Below are 21,312 nucleotides of genomic sequence, written 5' to 3'. Positions count from 1 at the left end.
ATGACATTTACCGGGTGTCCAAATTGTTGCATACCGGGGGGGGGGAAGGCTATATGTTTAACCCTTTGTCTTTTTACCCCGTATCTTTCATTTTATACCCGGTATGCTTTAATTTTGACCCACTATCCATTGTTCATTACCCATTTGTCTGTTTAAGCAAAAAAGTTGAGGTGACCAAATTAATATATACCGGGTCAAAATTGATGCATACCGGGGGGGGGAGTATACGTTTGACCCTTTATCTTTTTACCCCCTATCTTTAATTTTGTACCCTGTATGCTTTATTTTTGACCCACTATGTATTGTTCATTACCCATTTGTCTGTTTTAAGCAAAAAAAATTGGGGTGACCAAATTAATATATACCGGGTGTCAAAATAGATGCATACCCCCGGGGGGGGGTTTAATTTTCATGATACCGGGTATCTCCACTCCTAAACTAGGATGCTGCCCTAATCTTTTGTTTTGAAAAACTTTCTGTAGCTATTTATAATTTATTGGTGCTTTGCTCCAAATGGATGTATCACCATGTTTTTACCTATTTCTTGATAAATATGTACCCAATTGATAGGTATATAAATAATCTAAAATATCTTTGGCTAATATAACGATATCACCCATCCCCACCTATCCGATAAACAACCTGACCAAATAAAGGAGGTCCATATTAGCAAGTTGTCGACAAATTTTCTCCAGTTATATCCATTAATACTCTGATATCTTCAAGTCAAAGGAAGACATAATTGAATTAATGGAGAACTTTCTATTAGATTCTAAATGTAAGGTTTAGCAAATGGCACTTAAAAATTCGAATTTTGCACGAGTAATTCTTGGTAGGTCTTACTTTGTTGTCCCAGGAATTAATAAACCAAAAATCATATCAATCGGATCACAAAAAATTTGTTAAAAAGGTAAAAAAAATAGACATGTTTAAAATGGACATACTTGCTACGCTTTCTAAATCGTTCCTAGCTACTAAAGGAATAACCATGCAAAGTTAAAAATCGATAAGACAATTCAAACATGCCAAAATTGACGAAAAAAGCTATCCGTTACGGACGGAACCTAATTATAGAAAAGCTTTGCTATTAAAATAGAAAAATTTGAAAAACACACGGCATCTAGACAGGCAAACATCCCACTACTTCATGTTACATATATATAAACTTTACTTTCAATAAAAAAAAATATTTTAGCAGGAGGTTTATTTAAAGCTTAAAAACGACTTAATTATAAACTTTAAATAGATATACAGTTCAATGACATACATATGCGAATTTAAAAAATCCACAATTCTCAGGTTGGATAGGTAGATAGATGGTTTACTTCTGCTTCTTAGCCTCTTCGATATCCTTAAGCTTCTGGATCTGAAAAAAAGTTTAATTTAAACTTACTTCTATAAACATATTCAGCTAAATTTGTCAAGTTACTTGCTCTTTTAACTAGTGATGGCAATCCGTCGAATTTTTGGGCCGGATTCGGATTCCGGATTCTTAAAAAACAGCCAAAAAAAGTGGCAGATTCCTTGCAGATTCCGGATTCCAGCAATATTTTAAAAGGATTTTTATTTTTTTTTTAATTAAGTGCTACATATGTCCTAAAAATCAATGTTCTTGGTGTACTCTAGAATTCACTTCTGAGAATCAAACCAGATTTTAAAAGATATATAAGTATAATCATGAAAATCTTTGCCTTCAAAGAGGAAGAGTTATAAGAAAAAAACTCAAAAAGCTAATTTTAGCCTACCAAATAAGAGTCCGGATTCCGGATCCGAATTGCCAACCCTACTTTTAACAGCACACTAAATTCTAGCTTCAAAAGTTACTTTGAATTTTTGAGTTGTAGCTTCGCTATTAGATTAGACCTAATAGCATTAAAATTAAATTTACATACAAATAATTCCTTTCAAAATAAAGATAATGTTCTCGTAAGAGACTTATTATCAACTTTCGGCAGATAGTAAATATAGGAAAATTCAAATTAACCAGTTTTATTATACCCAGGGAGCCATAAGCAAAGGAAAAACTAGAGATTTAATTTTCTTAAAATTTGTCTGCAATAAGATACTTATTATTCTTTTGCTCTAAAGATATAAAAGTAAATATTAGTAGATTTTTAAGCCATTCTGAAAAAAATACGAACCTTGGCGGCCTTGGCCATAGATCTCTGGCTAAGGGATGAGCCACCCCATTGCTTTCTCAGCTCGTCGAACCTCTCGTTGAAGTTAGTCTTGATAACCTCAATGATCTTGCTCAAGGCGGTACGGTCCTGGGCCTCGACCTAATAGCAAGATAAAGTTTATAATCATAATAGGACAAGAGTTCTAAAAAATAAAAGCAAGGCTTATGGGATAAGACAATAATAAACAAAATTAAAAACCCAAAAAGAAATGGTCTTTAATTTGTAATCCATTGCCCCATTCCTCGAGAGGATGAATTGATTATGTAGTGTGCATGGTTTATCTTTCTAGTCACAGCTACAGAGTAGCTCTAGATAAGAATAGGAATATACACTCTTACAGGATAGTGCCCAGTCAACTAGAATCACAAGGCCGCAAGCGGTCAAGTGGCTCCAGGTCCGAGCCCCGTTATAATCTAAGACATTGTGGTAGGGGAAGTTGACCATATGAACCATGGTTTCCGTCCACTTGAAGTAGGTTCAATAGGTTGGCCGGTCGTGAAACTAGCCTTGTATTAATCCCACTTCTAGTCTATTTGAACTTATATTTATACACTACTTTTATTTACTACACCCTCCCCCCATACCAAATTAACAATAACAAAATTTTAACCATTATATGGAACAATATTAAAGGGGTAGTTTCACGAAATGCATTTGAACTTAATTTAGTGAACCGCATATTTTTTCCTAGTTAATGGGTTAAGCTACATTTAAATAGCATATATTTGAAATGAGTTCAATTTTCTATCACGTAGTTTTTAAAATATCAAGACTTGAAAATTGTCTTTTTGGGATATATGCAATTTAAAAAAACGATTTTCAAGTCTTGATATTTTAAAAACTACGTGGTAGAAAATTGAAATTCTTTCAAATATATGCCATATAAATGTAGTTTAAACATTTAACCAGGATAAAATATGCGGTTCACTAAATTAAGTTTAAATGAATTCCGTGAAACTACCCCTTTAGTTTTAAAAAATTAAGAATTTTGAACGGCAACTGAGAAATACTAAAACAATATAGATTATCGCAGACAGAAAAAATTTCCTCATTATAAAGTAGCTTCGCACTATAATTATTCAACGCAAGCAAAATAAAACTTACTCCAGTAAGGGCCAGAGCGCATGTGGTCTTCCTTCTGACGACAGTTCCAAGACGGGACTTGTCCTTGACAATGCAGTAGGGGACACCCATCTTACGGCAGAGGGCGGGCAACCACACAACCAACTATAATAATGGATATATGTATCATTTATTGATGGCAATCAGTCTAATTTTTAGGCCGGGTTCGGATTCCAGATTCTTAAGAATCGGTCAAAAAAAAGGCGGATTCCGGATTCTAGCAGTATTTTAAAAGGCTTTTTTAAAACAATTAGATGAAGCATGAAAAGCTGTGAAATTTAAATAAATATATTTTGATGTCATGTGACCACTGTATAGCCAATTAGAGGGCTTAGTTGACGGCATGTGAAACTACATTTAATCCACTCCCTCTCATCCTAGTGGATGCACGAACTGAACAAAAGGAGGTACATGTAAAGATAGCAAAAATGACGAAAAAATTTCCCTGTATATATAAACACATATATTCCCTTAACTTCCCCTGCCAACTTACCTCAATAGGATCAATGCCAGTGGCGATCATGACCAGGCAAGCCTTCTTCTGCTCAACCAGCGTAGTGACATGGTTGATGCCGTGGGCAAGATGCTTAGGCTTCTTTGTGGGGACGTCGGGCTTACCAGCAGCCTGAAAAGAAAAACTAAGGTTTCTAGAAGAATCTTAACAGAAAAAATGTAAAAATAATTGAGGTTTTTTTTACTGTATCTCAGAATATCAAGAACTACTAAAGCGATTTAATTTCAGGGATAGTTTTTAGCATATTTATCTATAAAAGAGAATTATAACAGAGTTTAAAGGCTGTTAATTATGGTCTTTACAATTACTTACTCTTAAAATCCAGAGCTGGATCTTTAAATATGTAGCAGTAGCAGTAGCAGTTGCCACTGCCAGAGGTACAGTCACTAAGCCTAATAGCGATCTTTAGAATCAAATTGACTACGCGTATTTTTTTTTACGGTTTACTTTGATAAAATAATTTATTTATTTGGGTGGGCAATAAAAGAATTTAATATCCCATTGCTGTAAAAGTTTTTAAAAATCCACGTTTTAATAGGCAACGGCTACACATTTAAAGATCCAGCTCAGAGCACTTAAATGCTATGGACGCAGCCGCTAGATTTAAAACGCTATAGGTATAGTAGCATCGCTACCAAGAATAGATTTAAATACTGCCAATTTAAAAGGGTGTAAATTTTTTAAGAAAATGCAGATAGAAATATTTAATATTTATACCGATTAAGTTCAGAATTAAATAAAAGAGAAAGGTTATAAAAAGGTAAAAATATTTACAACAAAGTATATTAATATAAAATTGTTCGCTCTACATTGCGGCATACTTCATGCGACGAACATGGAAAGTTCATCAGAAATAGCAAGCTTTGCAGTGCATCAAGTTTATCAAGTAGCGGAGCTACTCAATACAACTTATTAATCTACGTCCTGGCATACCTGAACCGGCTCAGACACCTCAGAATAAATCCTGAGACACCTACGGATAGGCACGTTACCTAGACGTATTTTTTTTGTAGAAAAGGAATAGTTGCACGAAATGGAAGTTAACTACTCTTGAAGGATAAGCACAAGATAATCTTCAAGCAACTATCCATTTACAAAAGTACAACGCATCAAAGAACAATGAACTGTAATAAAGAATAAATTCAGGTATAGTCAGTTTCAAAACATCACCTCCTAATGGGCGTTTCATCGCATTTTTACAGTAGCTTTTGCAAGTTAGCAGGGTTAGAGCCCACCGCAGGTGCAAGAAATAGTTGAAAAACTACTGTGAAAATAAGACGAAACACCCCCGGAGATATATACTAAGAAATAGACCCATCTTACCAATTCCTCGGCTCTAGCCTTCAGTCTTTCCTTCTTGGCCTCCTTGGACTCGGGTCTGTACTTGTCCAGGAGCTTAAACAGCTGGGTGGCTAAAAATTAACATAAATATATAGGAAGGAGATACGCACTTTATTGTGTTTAAACTAGGACTAATATTTTTATAGAGCACTAAAAAAGTTTAAACTTTCTACCCTCCTTAGAAACAAAAAGAAAGAAAGTGGGAAATGAGAAAATAAAGGGGGGGTTCTGACACATTTGCGTAAAACTGATGCATAGACTTTAGCTTTGGACTGATAGGATGGGTCTCAAGGTTCCAGAGCTCCAGGCCTCAGGGTGGTCTCTGTTCAGGTAAAAATGAATTCGCCATATAAAAATGATGTTATCTTTAATAACCTATCCTCTCAGTCCAAAGATAAAGTCTATGCACCAGGTTTACGCAAATGTGCCAGAACCCCCCCCCCCCCCTTAACCTTTTGCAGAATATACACCCCTGTAATTTCAAGTATAGGAATAACTTTCAAATTATTCTGTCTTTATAGTAACCTCTGGACAAAAATTAAAATAACTACCTTCTTCGTCCAAGATAAATACATATTATTACCCTTCATCATTTTATTAGAACTCTAGGCTTCAAAATACGCCCGTCATTGTTCTAGCAAAACTATAAGGTTTTACCCTTCATGACTCGCATAGAACTAACGAGTTATTTTATCAACCCTTCATTGTTCTATGCCAGCTAACGGGTATAAAAGATTATTACCCTTCATCATTTTATTAGAACTCAAAGGCTTCAGAATACGCCCGTCATTGTTCTAACAAAACTACAAGGTTTTACCCTTCATGACTCATATAGAACTAACGAGTTATTTTATCAACCCTTCATGATTCTATTTGAGCTAACGGGTATTAAAGTCCCAGCCACCTGTTTGCTTGTCCAGAGTGTTGGCTCTGAACTGGTTGATTGGGGGAGGAATCTTCAAACGGGTCTCGAGAATAGCCTTCTGTCTTTGCAGGCGGATGTACCTAAACAAAGTTATAATAGTTAATCAGTCGTAAAACCTAGAAACATTTAAAGACATTACAGGGGTGTATATTCTGCACAAAATTAATTTTTTTCCCGGCTGCAAAGTTTATAATTTCTACTCCTAGTTCTTTTCCAGCAAGGAAGGGGATAAAATGGAAAATATTTTCAGAACTCTTTAATCATAATATGCCCCCTTCCACATGTTTTTTTCTTCACTAAATAGGGGAGAAAAAATAGAAATAATTCTTTAAAATGGAAAAATATTTTCAGAACCCTTTTATTATTTATATTATGCCCCCTTCCACAGGTTTTTTTTTTATTATTTTTTCTTCACTTAAGAGGAGAGAGAAAAAATAAATAGAAATAATGCTTTCAATCCTCTTAATTTTTACACCCCCCCACCCTGCCGGTTCAAATTTGCAAAATATAACCCCTTATACATTAGGGCATCCATTCTATAAATGTCTAGAAAGACGGTCCACAAGCTATTATAGTTAAATAATTCATGGTAATCTCTTCCTACTTTATTCTACCTAAGCGTGATATGGCAAAAATATGGTAAATTCTAGCTTTTTATCATTCTTTGGATTTTATCATTAATGCTTTAAGTCTGTCTGGTCATTTTCAAACAAATATTTTCCCATAAGAAATTGCTTCATATACAAAGCTTGTACGGATATACGGAAACGATATCTCACCTAAAAAGATATCATTTGGTTCATATCAATGTTTAATCTTCCATAAATAAAGTGAACAGTAATAATATAAAATTAAAACCGCTGTCTGTTTATGGGAAGTTCTAACATTAGAAGTCATAATATATTAAACAGTCTTCATAAATCAACCAAATTTATGGGAAATTTAAAGATGTACGGATATACTCAAATGATATCTCATCTAAGGAGATACCACTCTCAAATATCAATATTTATCTTCCATAAATAAAGTGAACAGTAATAATATAAAATTAAAACCGCTGTCTGTTTATGGGGAAAAATAGCTTTAAGAAATTAAAATGAGGACAGTCATTTTAAATCTTGCTAAATAATATATCTGTCTGAAGTAAACATAGTATTAGTATTTTTCCTATAATATATATAAAGCTGAGAAAAATATGTACGGATATACCCAAATGATATCTCATCTGAAGAGATACCACTTGTTTAATATCAATATTCTATCTACCATAAATAAAGTGAACAGTAATAATACGAAATTAAAACCGCTGTCTGTTTATGGGAAGTTCTAACATTAGAAGTCATAATATACTAAACAGTCTTCATAAATCAACCAAATTTATGGGAAATTGAAAGATGTATGTACGGATATACTCAAATGATAACTCATCTAAGGAGATACCACTCTCAAATATCATTATTTATCTTCCATAAATAAAGTGAACAGTAATAATATAAAATTAAAACCGCTGTCTGTTTATGGGAAAAAGTAGCTTTAAGAAATTAGAATTAAATAGAGACAGTCATTTTAAATCTTGCTAAATAATATATCTGTCTGAAGTAAACATAATATTAGTATTTTTCCTATTAAGATATATATAAAGATGAGAAAATATGTACGGATATACCCAAATGATATCGCATCGAAAGAGATACCACTTGTTTAATATCAATATTCTATCTACCATAAATAAAGTGAACAGTAATAATACGAAATTAAAACCGCTGTCTGTTTATGGGAAGTTCTAACATTAGAAGTCATAATATACTAAACAGTCTTCATAAATCAACCAAATTTATGGGAAATTTAAAGATGTACGGATATACTCAAATGATATCTCATCCAAGGAGATACCACTCTCAAATATCAAAATTTATCTTCCATAAATAAAGTGAACAGTAATAATATAAAATTAAAACCGCTGTCTGTTTATGGGAAAAAGTAGCTTTAAGAAATTATAATTAAATTGAGGACAGTCATTTAAAGTTAACAAAATATTAGTATTTTTCCTATTAAGATATATATAAAGCTGAGAAAAATATGTACTGATATACCCAAATGATATCGCATCTACAGAGATACCACTTGTTTTATATCAATTTTTTATCTACCATAAATAAAGTGAACAGTAATAATACAAAATTAAAACTGCTGTCTGTTTATGGGATAAAGCAAATCTTTGGACATTTTAAGTTAAATTGCGTACCGAAATTTAAGTCTTGCTAAATATCCAAACTAAATGTACTTAAAAAAATATGAAGCAATTATATTAATTTGTACAGATATACCGAAAAAGATATCTCATTAAAAAGATACTATTTGATGCATATCAATATTTAATCTTCCATAAATAACGACAGTAATAATATTAAAATTAAAACTGCTGTCTTTTTATGGGATAAAGCAAATCTTTGGACATTTTAATTTAAATTGCGTACCGAAATTTATGTCTTGCTAAATATCCAAACTAAATGTACTTAAAAAAAATATGAAGCAATTATATTTAATTTGTACAGATATACCGAAAAAGATATCTCATTAAAAAGATACTATTTGATGCATATCAGTATTTAATCTTCCATAAATAACGACAGTAATAATATTAAAATTAAAACTGCTGTCTTTTTATGGGATAAAGCAAATCTTTGGGCATTTAAAGTTAAATTGCGTACCGAAATTTATGTCTTGCTAAATATCCAAACTAAATGTACTTTAAAAAAATATGAAGCAATTATATTTAATTTGTACAGATATACCGAAAAAGATATCTCATTAAAAAGATACCATTTGTTACATATCAATATTTAATCTTCCATAAGTAGATAGACAGTAATAATATAAAATTAAAACTGCTGTCTTTTTATGGGTTAAAGCAACTAAAAGATTTGGGCACTTTGACCAATTCATGTTTAGTAAGTTTAAGGAATTTTTAAAAAGAGATACTTGATAATAAAAGTTTATGAAAACTGTGTACAGATATAACCAGTGAATATCTAAACTCCATAAGATATCCATCATCTTATATCAATATTTAGTCTTCCATAAATAAAAGCAGTAATAATATAAAGATTAATACTGGAAGTAATTATGGGATAAATTTAAAAACAAATATAATATATCTCTATTAGAATTTTATTTATTCATGCAAGTATAAGGCAATTTGCTCAGGTTACGAGATGGTTACATAGCACCCCTTTTCCTAGAGAACACTAAACTAAAAAATTAGCTTATATGAATACTTACTTGGGCCACTTAACGAATCTTGTAAGATCCTTTCTGGGCTGGATATCTCCACCAATACCCCAGTTCTTGGGCCTCTTCTCGAAGAGGGGGTTCACCGCCTTCTTTGGGGCAGCTGCCTTGGAGGCAAGAGGGGCAGGTGCCACCTTCTTCCCCTTATTAATTTTTTTCTTCTGAACACCCATCCTGCTTCTGAAATATTTTATAATTTTCTTATTTACCAATGAAGTAAAACTTAAAAGCACAAGTATGTTTTTATCCCAAGATTGACAATTTTATAAACCTTTTGGATACAAAGAATAATGAAAGCAAAATATTTTAGCATTTCAGCTCATCCCTAATATCCAACTTTAATTTCTTATTAAGTAATCTTTGATTTTCCATTTGGAGATTTAGATTTAACCTTTGCAATCTAAGATTTTCTCTATATCCTGGTGTTATAGTTTTGAGATAACCTTCTAGCGGACTATTTTCCCAGTCTATATCGTTGCCTAGTTGACTATTATTAAAGGCATCTTCTTGATTTTGGAACTCCTTGTCCAATGCTTCTCCCTTGATCATGCCTAGAAGGTTTTCAATTCCGGTAGAGGCAAGGCAACTTTCTCCAGCAGACTCTGCAGGTGCACTGTAATTATCTGAAAAGATTAAAATATTAACCAAAGTTAAACAAACAAATGTCTGATATAAATAGATATAGAACATACGTGGCTAAATCTACTAGAAAAATATAATAAATTTAGCTTGCTAACAAATCATTTAATAATCCGTTCGTCCATCCAGTAGGGGAGAGAAAAGGGGATAATGTAAGCAGGTATCGTTCTTATAGCCATCTACAAGTTTAAATGTATTAGAGTTAATAAAATGAAACAACAAAATATAATTTAGTAAATTCAGATATTAAAAATCGAAATTGAGTTTTCGTGAAAAGACTGATAGTTTTCAAAAAGCTTTATATGGACTATTAATAAAACTCATTATTTAAAAGCAGAAATAAAATATTTGATTTTTATTTCTAAAGTCTTGTAGTTACAATCATAAATCTCAATAAGATATACCATAGAACAGCTAAAAAAACAGAGACGTACCTATGTCTTCATCTGGCAACCAATCACTGTCGCCCATCCAATCCTCTCCTTCTGAACCGTCAACCAAAAATTCGTCGTCTGAATACTTCTTTTTAGTAGCTTTTCTTTTGGTAGATTTTGATGGTTTGACCTCACGGATTTTATCTTTATTCTTCTCCCTATACTTCAATCGTGTCAAACATCTGTAGATTTGATTTTTATTGTAGGATTTACCAGTTTCTCTATTGAATTTGTCAACTAGCCTAGCCCAAATTGCACTGCTACTTTCGTTGGATGGATTGCCATGAAATATTACTCCTCTTATTTCGCTGTCACCGGTGATAATGTCTTTTAATCTGTTGATATCAGCCTAAAAATATAAATTTTTTAAATTAAAATCTGCCAAACTTTTAAGAAAACCAAAAAATTTCCCAGAAGTAAAATGTACAGAAGGTTTCAAAGGGTATCTCAAGGGTAAAGATATCCAAGCGACCAATCGGATTTAATCTACCATAGAGCGTAAACGTATCAATATTATAAATAAATACATTTTAATGGCTATGGAGAAATAGAGATTTGCAAATTATAAAGAACTTTCAAAGACCAGAAATCGTATCAAATATTAAGTTAATCTGATTGAAATGGTTCAATCTACACATAGCGATTTTAGAGCAAGAAACTTTAACTTTCAGCAATCAACAAACGAAAACTTCAGTCCTATGTAATTTTGGGTCCAGAATCATAATCTGTTAAAACTAAAATCCTATGTCTTCCTATTTGCAATAAAATCGCATTAAAATTGCAACAAATATTTGCGATACCTTATTTTTATCTTATAAGAAACAATAATCCATTTTGCTAAAACAAAAATTAAAGTTAACCATTTATTAAATACTTTCATATCTTTAAATTTGCAAAAAAAAATATTTTTTTGCAGAATAATGCCATTTTTGTCAGCGATATAAAAAGTCTCCTAAAAAATAGATTGTTAGAAAAAAAAGTAAATGTAAGGATTATAATATGTTTTTCTGAAGTCATTTAATAAATTTAAACCGTAAAAACCAGAATTTTGCAACTTATTTGAATGAAAAGCCAAAAAACGTAATTTGCAAAAAAATTGCAACCCCTAAATCACATAGAAAAATAAACTTTTGACCAATCTAAGGTAATATGTTTTAAAAAACATTAAAAAATATTAATCTTTTATTAAATGAAGTTTTTTTGAAAAGTTCTAATTAAATAGAACAGAGCAAAATAATTTTTTCAAAATGTAAACAAACACTTAACTTTGAATATTTCTATAGTTTTTCTAAAACTTAAAAATCAAATTGTACTCAAAATCAATATTTTGTTTGTTAAATCTTCTTGTGGCGAGATTTTTAAATGTCACTTTTTCATACGTATTGAATAATCATAAAAAAAGTAAAAAAATTGCATTAAGCCGATTCAAATATATTAAATATTTCCTTATTAAGGCAGCAAAATAAAAAAAGGTGTGAAATAAAAATAATTTATTTTTATTTTTTAAGCTGTCTAACTTTTAAAAAAAATTTATAACACGATTTTTGCAAAAATAGATAATTTTTCATTAAAAGGAAGTTTTGTTTACTAAATCAGCTGTTATCAAAGAATATACAGTTTTCTTATGTTGGGCTAAGAATAGTAATTTCAAGGGATCGACAGCCGCACACAAGCCTCAAATTCCGCAGGTGTGCAAAATAAAGATTTTAATAAGGAGAATGGCTGTTAAGAAACATGTTTAGATATCCAGGTAAATTTTAAAGTTATAATATGACGATTTCACTGAGGCTTACCCGCAGCTTCAAAACCCTGTTAATTTCAATTAAAAAACAAGAATGACAACATCCTTAAAAGCGAAGCTCTGAAACAGTTGAAAAACGAAGTTTAACACCTGTAGATTGTCCAAAAATCAGATCAATCGGATAATAACATCACATACAAATTTGTTGTTAAAAAAAGTAAAAAACGACATGTTTAAAATGGACATACGCTTTCTAAATTGTACCTTACTATGAAAGGAATCAACATATGAAGTTTCAAATTGATAGGACAACTCTAACATGCCATAATTAACGAAATGAGCTATCCGTTCCAGACGAACAGACTGACCAACCCTAATCATAGAAAAACTCGCTTTTAATAATGATAAAAAAGCTTCGCTCTTTGATATATACAAGCGGCTGCGCCACTATCATCTAGAAGCTCTATTCTAAAGGATAAATAAGGGCAGAAAATAGACTTACACCATACCCAGACTTTATCTATAAAATAAAATAGCCTAAAACCACCTCAGGACCTATAGGAAGCTTCAGTGTAAAGAAGAACCATATCGGGTCAGCGATTAGCAATATCCTTCGCTACAGACAAAAGAAGCTTACTACTTTAAATAATACTAGCGGCTACGCCCCTAGAAGCCTCTAGGAGCACCTAATTTAGGAGGGGGAAAAGTCGACCTCATCCCATATAAAATTTGAGTTTCAAAAGAATAAAAAATTTTTTTGGGGGGGAGTGGGGTGAAGACACCCTCTCCAAAAATAGTTTAAAACCTTCCCAGAACCTATAAGAAGCTTCACTGTAAAGGAGAACAATATCGGTTCAGCGGTTCGCGAGATCCTTCGATACAGACAAAAAACGCTTACTGCTTTATATAATAGGAAGATAATCACATTTTAATTCAATAAATTATGGCCTTTCAATTAGTGTTAAGAGGGGGGGGGGGGGGGGGGAGTTCTGACACTTTTGCGTAAACAGTGATTATAAGCTTTGTCTTTAGAGTGAGAGGAAAGATTATTTCACAAAAAAATTTCCTTTTGGGATTTAGTTTTCCTATTTTAAAAAAAATAATTTATTTGGCCTCCAGGTTTAGATACTGCTAGCCTCCAGGTGGATTTTAGACAGGTAAAAAAAATTCAAGTTAGAAAAAAACTTATTTAACTTACTTTATGGATAGTATGAACTGATTTGAAAAAAAAATTAAAACCAGTTTTAGGTACTGCAGGGCTCCAGGTGGATCCTGGACAGGTAAAAACTGAAAATTTTTACTTTTGAAGTCAGAACAAAACCTATTTAACAAAAGTTGCTACTTTACACTGCGAATTTTAAAAGAAAAAAAGTTGACCCTTAAAATTTCACCTTGAAGTGATACTTTTCTAATAGTTTATAGTCCACTAAGTCGTAAGCAGTAAAAATTAAAATCCATTAAGTCCCTTCTAACGAGATATTGGCAACTTTTTGCACACATTTTCGCAAACGGCAATTATTTCCTTTATTTGGAGTTTTGGTTACTAACATTTTCATAAAAGTTTTCAGTAATAATCATTTAAGATCCATTGTTGAGAAGAAATGACTGAAAAAGTGTGTTTCCATGCAAAATAAGCTTAAAATCTAATGATTTTAAAAATTAGCGATTTAATAGTAAAAAAAAAATATTTTTAACTTTTTGATAGCCTGAATATGTTCAATTTAGTTTTTTTATATAATCTATTCTTTAAAAAGACAGGCATATTCTTTCAGATTTGAAAAAAATAAAAAAAATTAAAAATCGGAATTAATCAAAATTAATCTATAGCCTTTAAAAAATACTTTTGATATATTTAACCTATATAATCAATAAAATCAATGGAAAATAAAATATTTTTATAAAACAAACTTTTGGAAAAGGTTTAAGATAACTTCATAAAAGTAGCATTTAAGTAGAATATTTTTCTTGTCTTTTTAAAAAATGCAAATTAAACATAGTTAACGACTATTTAATTAGCAAGAATGGTAATAAAATATTTCAATAACTGCTTAAACCTTTTTGTGGCCATGTTATTTACTTAAACAGAAATTCTATTTTGTCAGAATTATAAAAATAATGAAGTATTTTCAAAAAAGCTTGCAAAATAAACGTAATTTTATCAAACTTCCTCACAGTTTATAGAGGGTATTGTTGTAAAATGTTAATTATCAAAATAAAATCTTCAATTTACAACGTTTAAAACACCTAAAAGTAAATTCTAAGCAAAATTAGATTTATTTCCTAGATTTAGAGTAGCTGCGCTACTTGAAAAAACATCTAGTATTAAAACCAATCAGCTGATCAAATTGCTATAGACATTATTTGTTGGGTTGTTATTAACTGAAACATTTATTTTCTTTTTAATTCTAAAACGATGCTTGCCATGCTAAAAACGCTACGCCCCCAGCAATCATTATGGGCACTAGAATTTAATCCCCTCTATTTTTTAATTTAAGTTTTACAAAAAAAAAACAAGGACCAAATCTGTTCAGCGGATAACGAGTTCCTTTGCTAGAGACAGATATACATACATCCCGTTATTTCCATATAAGCACTAGCGGCTACGTACCCTTAAATCCTCTAGGGACACTTGGGGATAGGAAGGGGAGGGAGGGGGGGGGGGGTGGAGAGTCGCAACTACACTTAAGATCATAGTTTTTCAAAAATTTTAGAGGGTTATTTTTTGTTAGGAGCAATTTTTATATTGTGGAGGTACCCTACCCTTTCCCAAAATAGTTATAAACATGGCCAGGACATATGTATATAAAGCTTTAATGTAAAGAAAAACCATATCTGTCTAGCAGTTAGCGAGATCCTTTGAGACAAATAGATAAATAGACATCATGTTACTGTTATATAAGGATAAAAATCAAAGACACCCAAGCTTTTTTGGGATTCAAATTAAAAAAAGAGTTATGCGACAGGTTTGTGGGTAAAATGATGCACGGAGTATCAAAATGCAGTTTCACACTAACTTGAAACTTATATTGTGGGATCAGAACAAAAATTTTAGTATTATTTTTTTATGAACGTTCTTCTTATTAATATTTTTGACAAACTGAATTTGTGATATATTTTTATTCATGAAAGTACCCCCTTGCAAAAATTTCAGAACAAACTAACATGCTAAAATTTATTGGGTTATACTTTGATCATTGTCAAAATAAAACATTTATGACAACAACCATTAGTAGCAAAGCACAAAAAATCTTGTAATGGTCAAATGCACAAAGTGAGAGCAGATGTTAAGTTTTCTTAACAAATACAAATGAGAGGAGAGAATATGTAATATGTCTTTTGACGCATGACCAACAGACAGACAAAAAGGCATTGTAAAGAATAAATGTCAAAAGAATCTTCACTGAATATTTCAGCTGTCTCCAATAAGACCTAAGAAAATTACATTTTCCCCTTAGTGTTACGGACTAACTAACACACAGAAAAAGTGAATTATAGAGTAGCTTCACCACTAAAGATTTGATTCTGAATAGTATTAGCTCAAACACCCCCTCACTCCTAAACAAAGCAGCTTCACATTGCTGAAATCTAATATGAATTATCATAAACATTAACAGTCCTTTTAAAGAGGATTGTAATTATAGAGTAGCAGCACTTAACTACTTAACTATAATTAAACTGTTTTTAACCTATTTTTTTATCATATATCAAAAATATACTATGACACCAGTAGAATCAGACTGCAGAGCCCAAATTTGAATTAAGTCCCCAATAAACTTTTTTTGGGGGATTTAAAAATCAATTTTATATGTTGCTGTGATCATTTTGATGGAAGCAAAAGCATTTTTTAGTTTGGGGTTAAATTGTTTCTTACAGAACAATTTGATGTGATTCAGATTATATCAATACTATTATAAAAACTCTACTCTGTTCGATGCAAATAATTTTTTTCTAAAACAATAATTTATATAGAAGAAATTTATAACATTAAAATAAAACATATTATTCTGAAGTCTGAACCAATTAGAAGTCTCGTTTCATTTCAGTTTTTTACAATTCAAAAAAGAGTGTTTTCACAAAGTGACTTATTTCCAATGTAGTTAAATAATTTTTATTTAATTAAAATGAAAAGAATGAAAACTATACACATAAAAGATACATGCTTTAAAAAAAAATTTTTGAAAAATAAGTTTGAATAATCTTATATTTTATCATATTTGTATATGTGACAAAAAAAATTTGTTGTATTGCGTAAACGTTTGTTGTCATCTTTCACTATTTAACCCTTTACAGCCAATTTTTTGTGTTTTAAATAAGTGATGGAAAACAAGCATGATAAAGTTAATTCATTGATATATTGTAAAGAATTAAGTTTTTAATGAATTAATTTAGATGAAATCAAAAGGCCTAATTTTACTCTATACCAGAATACTATATATATGAAGCAAAACACTCTAAAAGCTACGAATTTTACCCAAATAAAGAAAGACCTTTTGCTCTGATCAAAAAAGACCACAGCAACAGTAAAATTAATTTTTAAATCCCCTCAAAAAAGTTTATTGGGGACTTAATTCAAATTTAGGCTCTGCAGTTTAATTCTACTGGTGTCATAGTATATTTTTGATATATGTTTTAAAATAGGTTAAAAACAGTTTAAAGAAGAAAGTTATTTGTAGATACAAATTTATTTGAATATGCTCTGATGAAAATTCAATTGTAGCTCTCAGTAGAAAATAAAATATTAATAAAAAATAAAATAAAGGCAGCCGTTAGTAATATTTAAGTAAAAAAGGACCTAAAAACAAAGGTTGTTAAATAAAAGGATGAAGAAAGCGAAAATTTACTTTGACTCACTTATAGTCGGAAATTTATTATCAAACAGGGGACATACACAGAAATTTTAAGACCTCTAGCTCTAATAGTGGCTCAGATAATAGGGGAGGGGGCGTCGAACACCACCCCCTCACCCCCGACCGATAAAAATGCGGCAAGGGGCCCGACTGTTAAGAATTAAGTAAATTATACAATATGACATTTAGTCAAATTTCAAACAAATATTTTTTCATTAATTCATTTATAAAAATCAATATTATAAATATGAACTCACAAAGAGACGTTGTATGTTATCATAATACATTTAGTCTGCTATGTAAAACAAAACAAATTTTTTTCTTCTTTCATTGCAGGGATGATTCTGGTACAAAAAAAACAAAAAAAAATAAATTATTTTTAATTTAATTTGATATTACCGTACAATATTTTTTTATATACATAATTTAAGAAATATATTCAAAACATCTTCACCTGTCATAAAGACGACATATAAAATCAACATCCTGATAAGGATATTAAAGTTTATGTTAAAAATTTTCAAATTCATTTTATGCTTAAGAAGGAACGAGAAGGAATTGAATCTCAACATTAACTTGTTATTTTGCTTGTATATTTATCATATTTGTTTACAGTTTATTGGTAAAGTTTAGTAATACTTTATATCGAGTCTATCATGCAGTGTTTATGTATGGTATGAACTAATTTTAAGTAAATTTTGAAATTAGGCTCAATGTTCAGGTACCGCAGGCCTCCAGGTGGATCCTGGACGGTTAAAAACTAAAATTTCTACTATTTAATTTACTGGCGTCTTTGCCCCTAGCCTCTAGGGGCTTTGCCCCAAGAAGTAATTTTAAAAAATCTAGTACATGGGGTGGATCTTCATCTTCATCATTTGCATCATCAAAAAAAAAAAATTTGAGGCACTGGCTCTAAATCTTCAAAAAAAATGAGGGGGAATTTTTTTATTTTTGGGGGGGTTGGGGGTGTCCCACGCCCAAAGAAAATAGATACCCTGAACTTTGAAGAGAAGAATCCGATCGGTTCAGTGGTTACCGAGATCTTAAGCTTATTAGGTAAACTAGCTAAAAAGTAGCAGGTTTTAAAATAAGGTTTGTTCTAACTTAAATAGTAAACATTTTCAGTTTTTTACTGTCCAGGATCCACCTGGAGGCCTGCAGTAACTGAACATGGAGCCTGATTTCAAGATTTTCTTCAGGTTAATTCATACCATCCATAAAGTAGCAACTTTTGTTAAAAAATTTTTTTTCTAACTTAAATAGTGAAAATTTTCAGTTTTTAACTGTCCAGGGTCCACCTGGAGGCTTGCAGTACCTGTACATGGAGCCTGATTTAAAAACTTTCTTCAAATTAGTTAATACTGCCCATAAAGTAGCAACTTTTGTTAAATAAGTTTTATTCCGATTTCAAAAGTAAAAATTTTCAGTTTTTACCTGTCCAGGATCCACCTAGAGGCATGCAGTACCTGAACCTGGAGCATGATTTCAAAATTTTCTTCAAATAAGTTCATACTGCCCATAAAGTAGCAACTTTTGTTAAATAAGTTTTGTTTTGACTTGAACTTTTTTTACCTGTCCAGAATCCACCTGGAGGCCTGCAGTACCTGGACCTGGAGGCAAATCCTAATTTTTTTGAATAGGAAAACTACATCCCAAAAGGAAACTTTTTTGTGAAATAATTTATCCTCTCACCCCAAAGACAAAGCCTATAATCACTGTTTACGTAAAAGTGTTAGAACTCCGCCCCCCCCCCCTTTTATAAAAATTTTAACATTTAACCTAGATAATTCAAACTATCCTTTCTGACTACTGCATCTGGGCCCTATTTTTTCATTTGCAAATTGAATACATGTTTGCGGGAGATAATTTAAATTTCGTCTTAATTACCGCAAAATAATGCGGCACTGCTATGAATGTAATAAAAAAACTCCAATGCTAATTGTCTAATAACACTTTTTTATAAATGATTATATCTTATAAAATCAAATACGAACGCTATTACATTAAAAATCTATTATAAATTACAACAAATTAATATTATTTTTTTTACCACTGGGAGTTATTTATGTGAATGTTATGAACATATTAGCAGACAATTATTGATTTCAATATTACAAAGGTAAAATTTTCAGGGATATAAAAAATAGGTTTAGAATTTTTTTCATTTCGAAAGATAATCTAATTAATTGTCAATAATCGTATTTCAATATAATATATTTTTGATAGGCAATATATTAATCCTAAAAATTGAAAGTCGTCTTAGTGATTTTAATGATAAGGATTTTAATTTTTTTTTAAAAATTAAATATCTCTGAAGAAGGGGAAAGAAGGATTTAACTGTAAACGAAAACATGAAATATAGGCCTTAATTTTATCGCCACACTTTGCGGATTCTTGCGGAAAGGTGTGGATAGTATAATTCGCCTCTGCATCTATGTGTCTACCAACAAAAGTTAATTAAACGTAGTGTACAGAAGGTTTCAAAGGGTATCTCAAGGGTAAAGATATCCAAGCGACCAATCGGATTTAATCTACCATAGAGCGTAAACGTATCAATATTAAAAATAAATACATTTTAATGGCTATGGTTAATTAGAGGTTTGAAAATTATTAAGAACTTTTAAAGACCAAAAGTAGTATCAATTGTTAGTTGATCTGATTGAAATGATTCCAATATCAACCAACAAAAATTAATTAAACGTAGTGTACAGAAGGTTTCAAAGGATATCTCAAGGGTTAAGATATCCAAGCGACCAATCGGATTTATTCTTCCATAATTCGTACACTTATTCACAATAGATATCAACAAGTCTTGAATTTTATGGAGTTTTAGATTAAAAATTTCCCACTAAATTAAAAAAATAATAGCATTTCTATTGAAATTCGAAGTCAGTTTCACGACAAAGAAAAGACAAAATTTTCTACTTGATTTACAATTTATCGAACATTATAATGCCCAATGTTATCAAAAGACTAACTAGTATAAAAAAATGTATGTGAATAACTTCACTATTAAAGACTAAATATAATATAAATACCTGAGAAAAGGAAGCCGGACTAGCTCTAACCAAATCCTGAGGATTAGACGAGGTCAACCAGAAATCAGCCGGCTCAGTAGTTACCCCTTCATCCAGCAGTCTTTGCCGTTCGGTCAACTCGTTACGTTTGATGCGAGATAGGAAGTTGGAAATCTGTTCTTTGACATACTTCTGGCCGGTTAACTCGTTAAATTTATCAACTAATATCCTCCAAAGTTCGGTTTGACGTTCTTTCGAACTGATGCTTTGATGTACAATGTGCGCTTTTAATTCTGGATCGCCCAAGATAATATCTTTAAGCACGACTTTATGTTCTTCGGTAAATCTAGCGGATGGCTGTTTTTGAGCCATGTTTAATATTTTGAAAATGCCAAAAATAGTTAAAAACTGATAATACTAGTTTGTGAAATATTACTCGTGGAAAAACGCTCGACTTCAAACAAAATTGCAAGTTTAATGCTACAGAAAATGGAAACCTTGATTAAATGCTAAATTAAGATGAAAATCTGCCTAGGTACTAAGGAATAAATTAAGCTAAAATCTAACTATTAATAGTAGAGAAAAATCATTTTAAAACTTTAAAACTTAGAAACAAAAATCATTTTGAAAATAAATAGCTATTTAATATATACTTAAAATTTGTCACTAAAAGGAATTAAATTGAAGTACGTAGAAAACATGTGAATATACTTAAATAAACTAATCTAAATTAAAGTAAAACGTAGAGTTTGAAATAGAGAACCACGTGCAGTGCGGCGCAGACGGAAGAACGTGTCTTGAAATGGAGGAAGGGAAAAACTTGATAAAAAGAGTAGTCAACTTTTTAAAATTTAAACCATTATTTCATATTTGATAGTACAAAAATTTGATTATAAGTTAATTTAACAATCAAAATATATTTTAAAAATGCAATTTAGGTTCTTAAAATATAATTTGTTATATTTCTAATTTTAATTTAAAAAACGAAATTGTATGAAAAAGAAGTTGTATACTATGGCCTAAAAATTTGAAACTAGAAATATGTTGCCAGTAACACTATATTTTTGGATTGGTCATTTATTAATAATTTAATTTATTTAGAAAAAAATTATATTTATTATTTTTGTACTAAAATAGTAGTTAAAAGACGTGAATATAAAAAAATTATTACAAAGACAAGTTATCAGTTAAAATTTTTATTAAAGCCGGAAATAAAACAATCTGGCAAGTAAGAGGGGCTATATAAGTTCTAAGGAAAAAA

The 21,312-nt window shown here is 30.9% G+C and overlaps 2 protein-coding genes across 2 annotated transcripts; both read right to left on the bottom strand.

Moving 5' to 3' along the window:
• Window positions 1-1,187: 1,187 nt before the first annotated feature.
• Window positions 1,188-9,585, bottom strand: RpL7A (ribosomal protein L7A). The gene is made up of 7 exons (XM_080176125.1): window positions 9,365-9,585; window positions 6,062-6,162; window positions 5,140-5,228; window positions 3,796-3,927; window positions 3,285-3,407; window positions 2,142-2,279; window positions 1,188-1,366 (listed from the first exon to the last, which is right to left on the bottom strand). Exons 1-7 carry the CDS (start codon window positions 9,544-9,546, stop codon window positions 1,322-1,324), a joined length of 810 nt encoding a protein of 269 aa, XP_080032251.1. The 5' UTR covers window positions 9,547-9,585; the 3' UTR covers window positions 1,188-1,321.
• LOC145331459 (uncharacterized) lies at window positions 9,552-21,083 on the bottom strand. Its single transcript, XM_080176124.1, has 3 exons — window positions 20,073-21,083; window positions 10,447-10,795; window positions 9,552-9,996 (listed from the first exon to the last, which is right to left on the bottom strand). The coding sequence occupies exons 1-3, from the start codon at window positions 20,421-20,423 to the stop codon at window positions 9,680-9,682; spliced, it is 1,017 nt and encodes a 338-aa protein (XP_080032250.1). The 5' UTR covers window positions 20,424-21,083; the 3' UTR covers window positions 9,552-9,679.
• Between the last annotated feature and the right edge of the window lie 229 nt (window positions 21,084-21,312).

The sequence above is a fragment of the Acartia tonsa genome, chromosome 11, assembly GCF_053477335.1.
Source record: "Acartia tonsa isolate MP-2025a chromosome 11, ASM5347733v1, whole genome shotgun sequence".
NCBI lineage: Eukaryota > Metazoa > Arthropoda > Copepoda > Calanoida > Acartiidae > Acartia > Acartia tonsa.
Note: the sequence above shows the minus strand (reverse complement) of the source record. Positions and strands in the feature narration are given on the sequence as shown.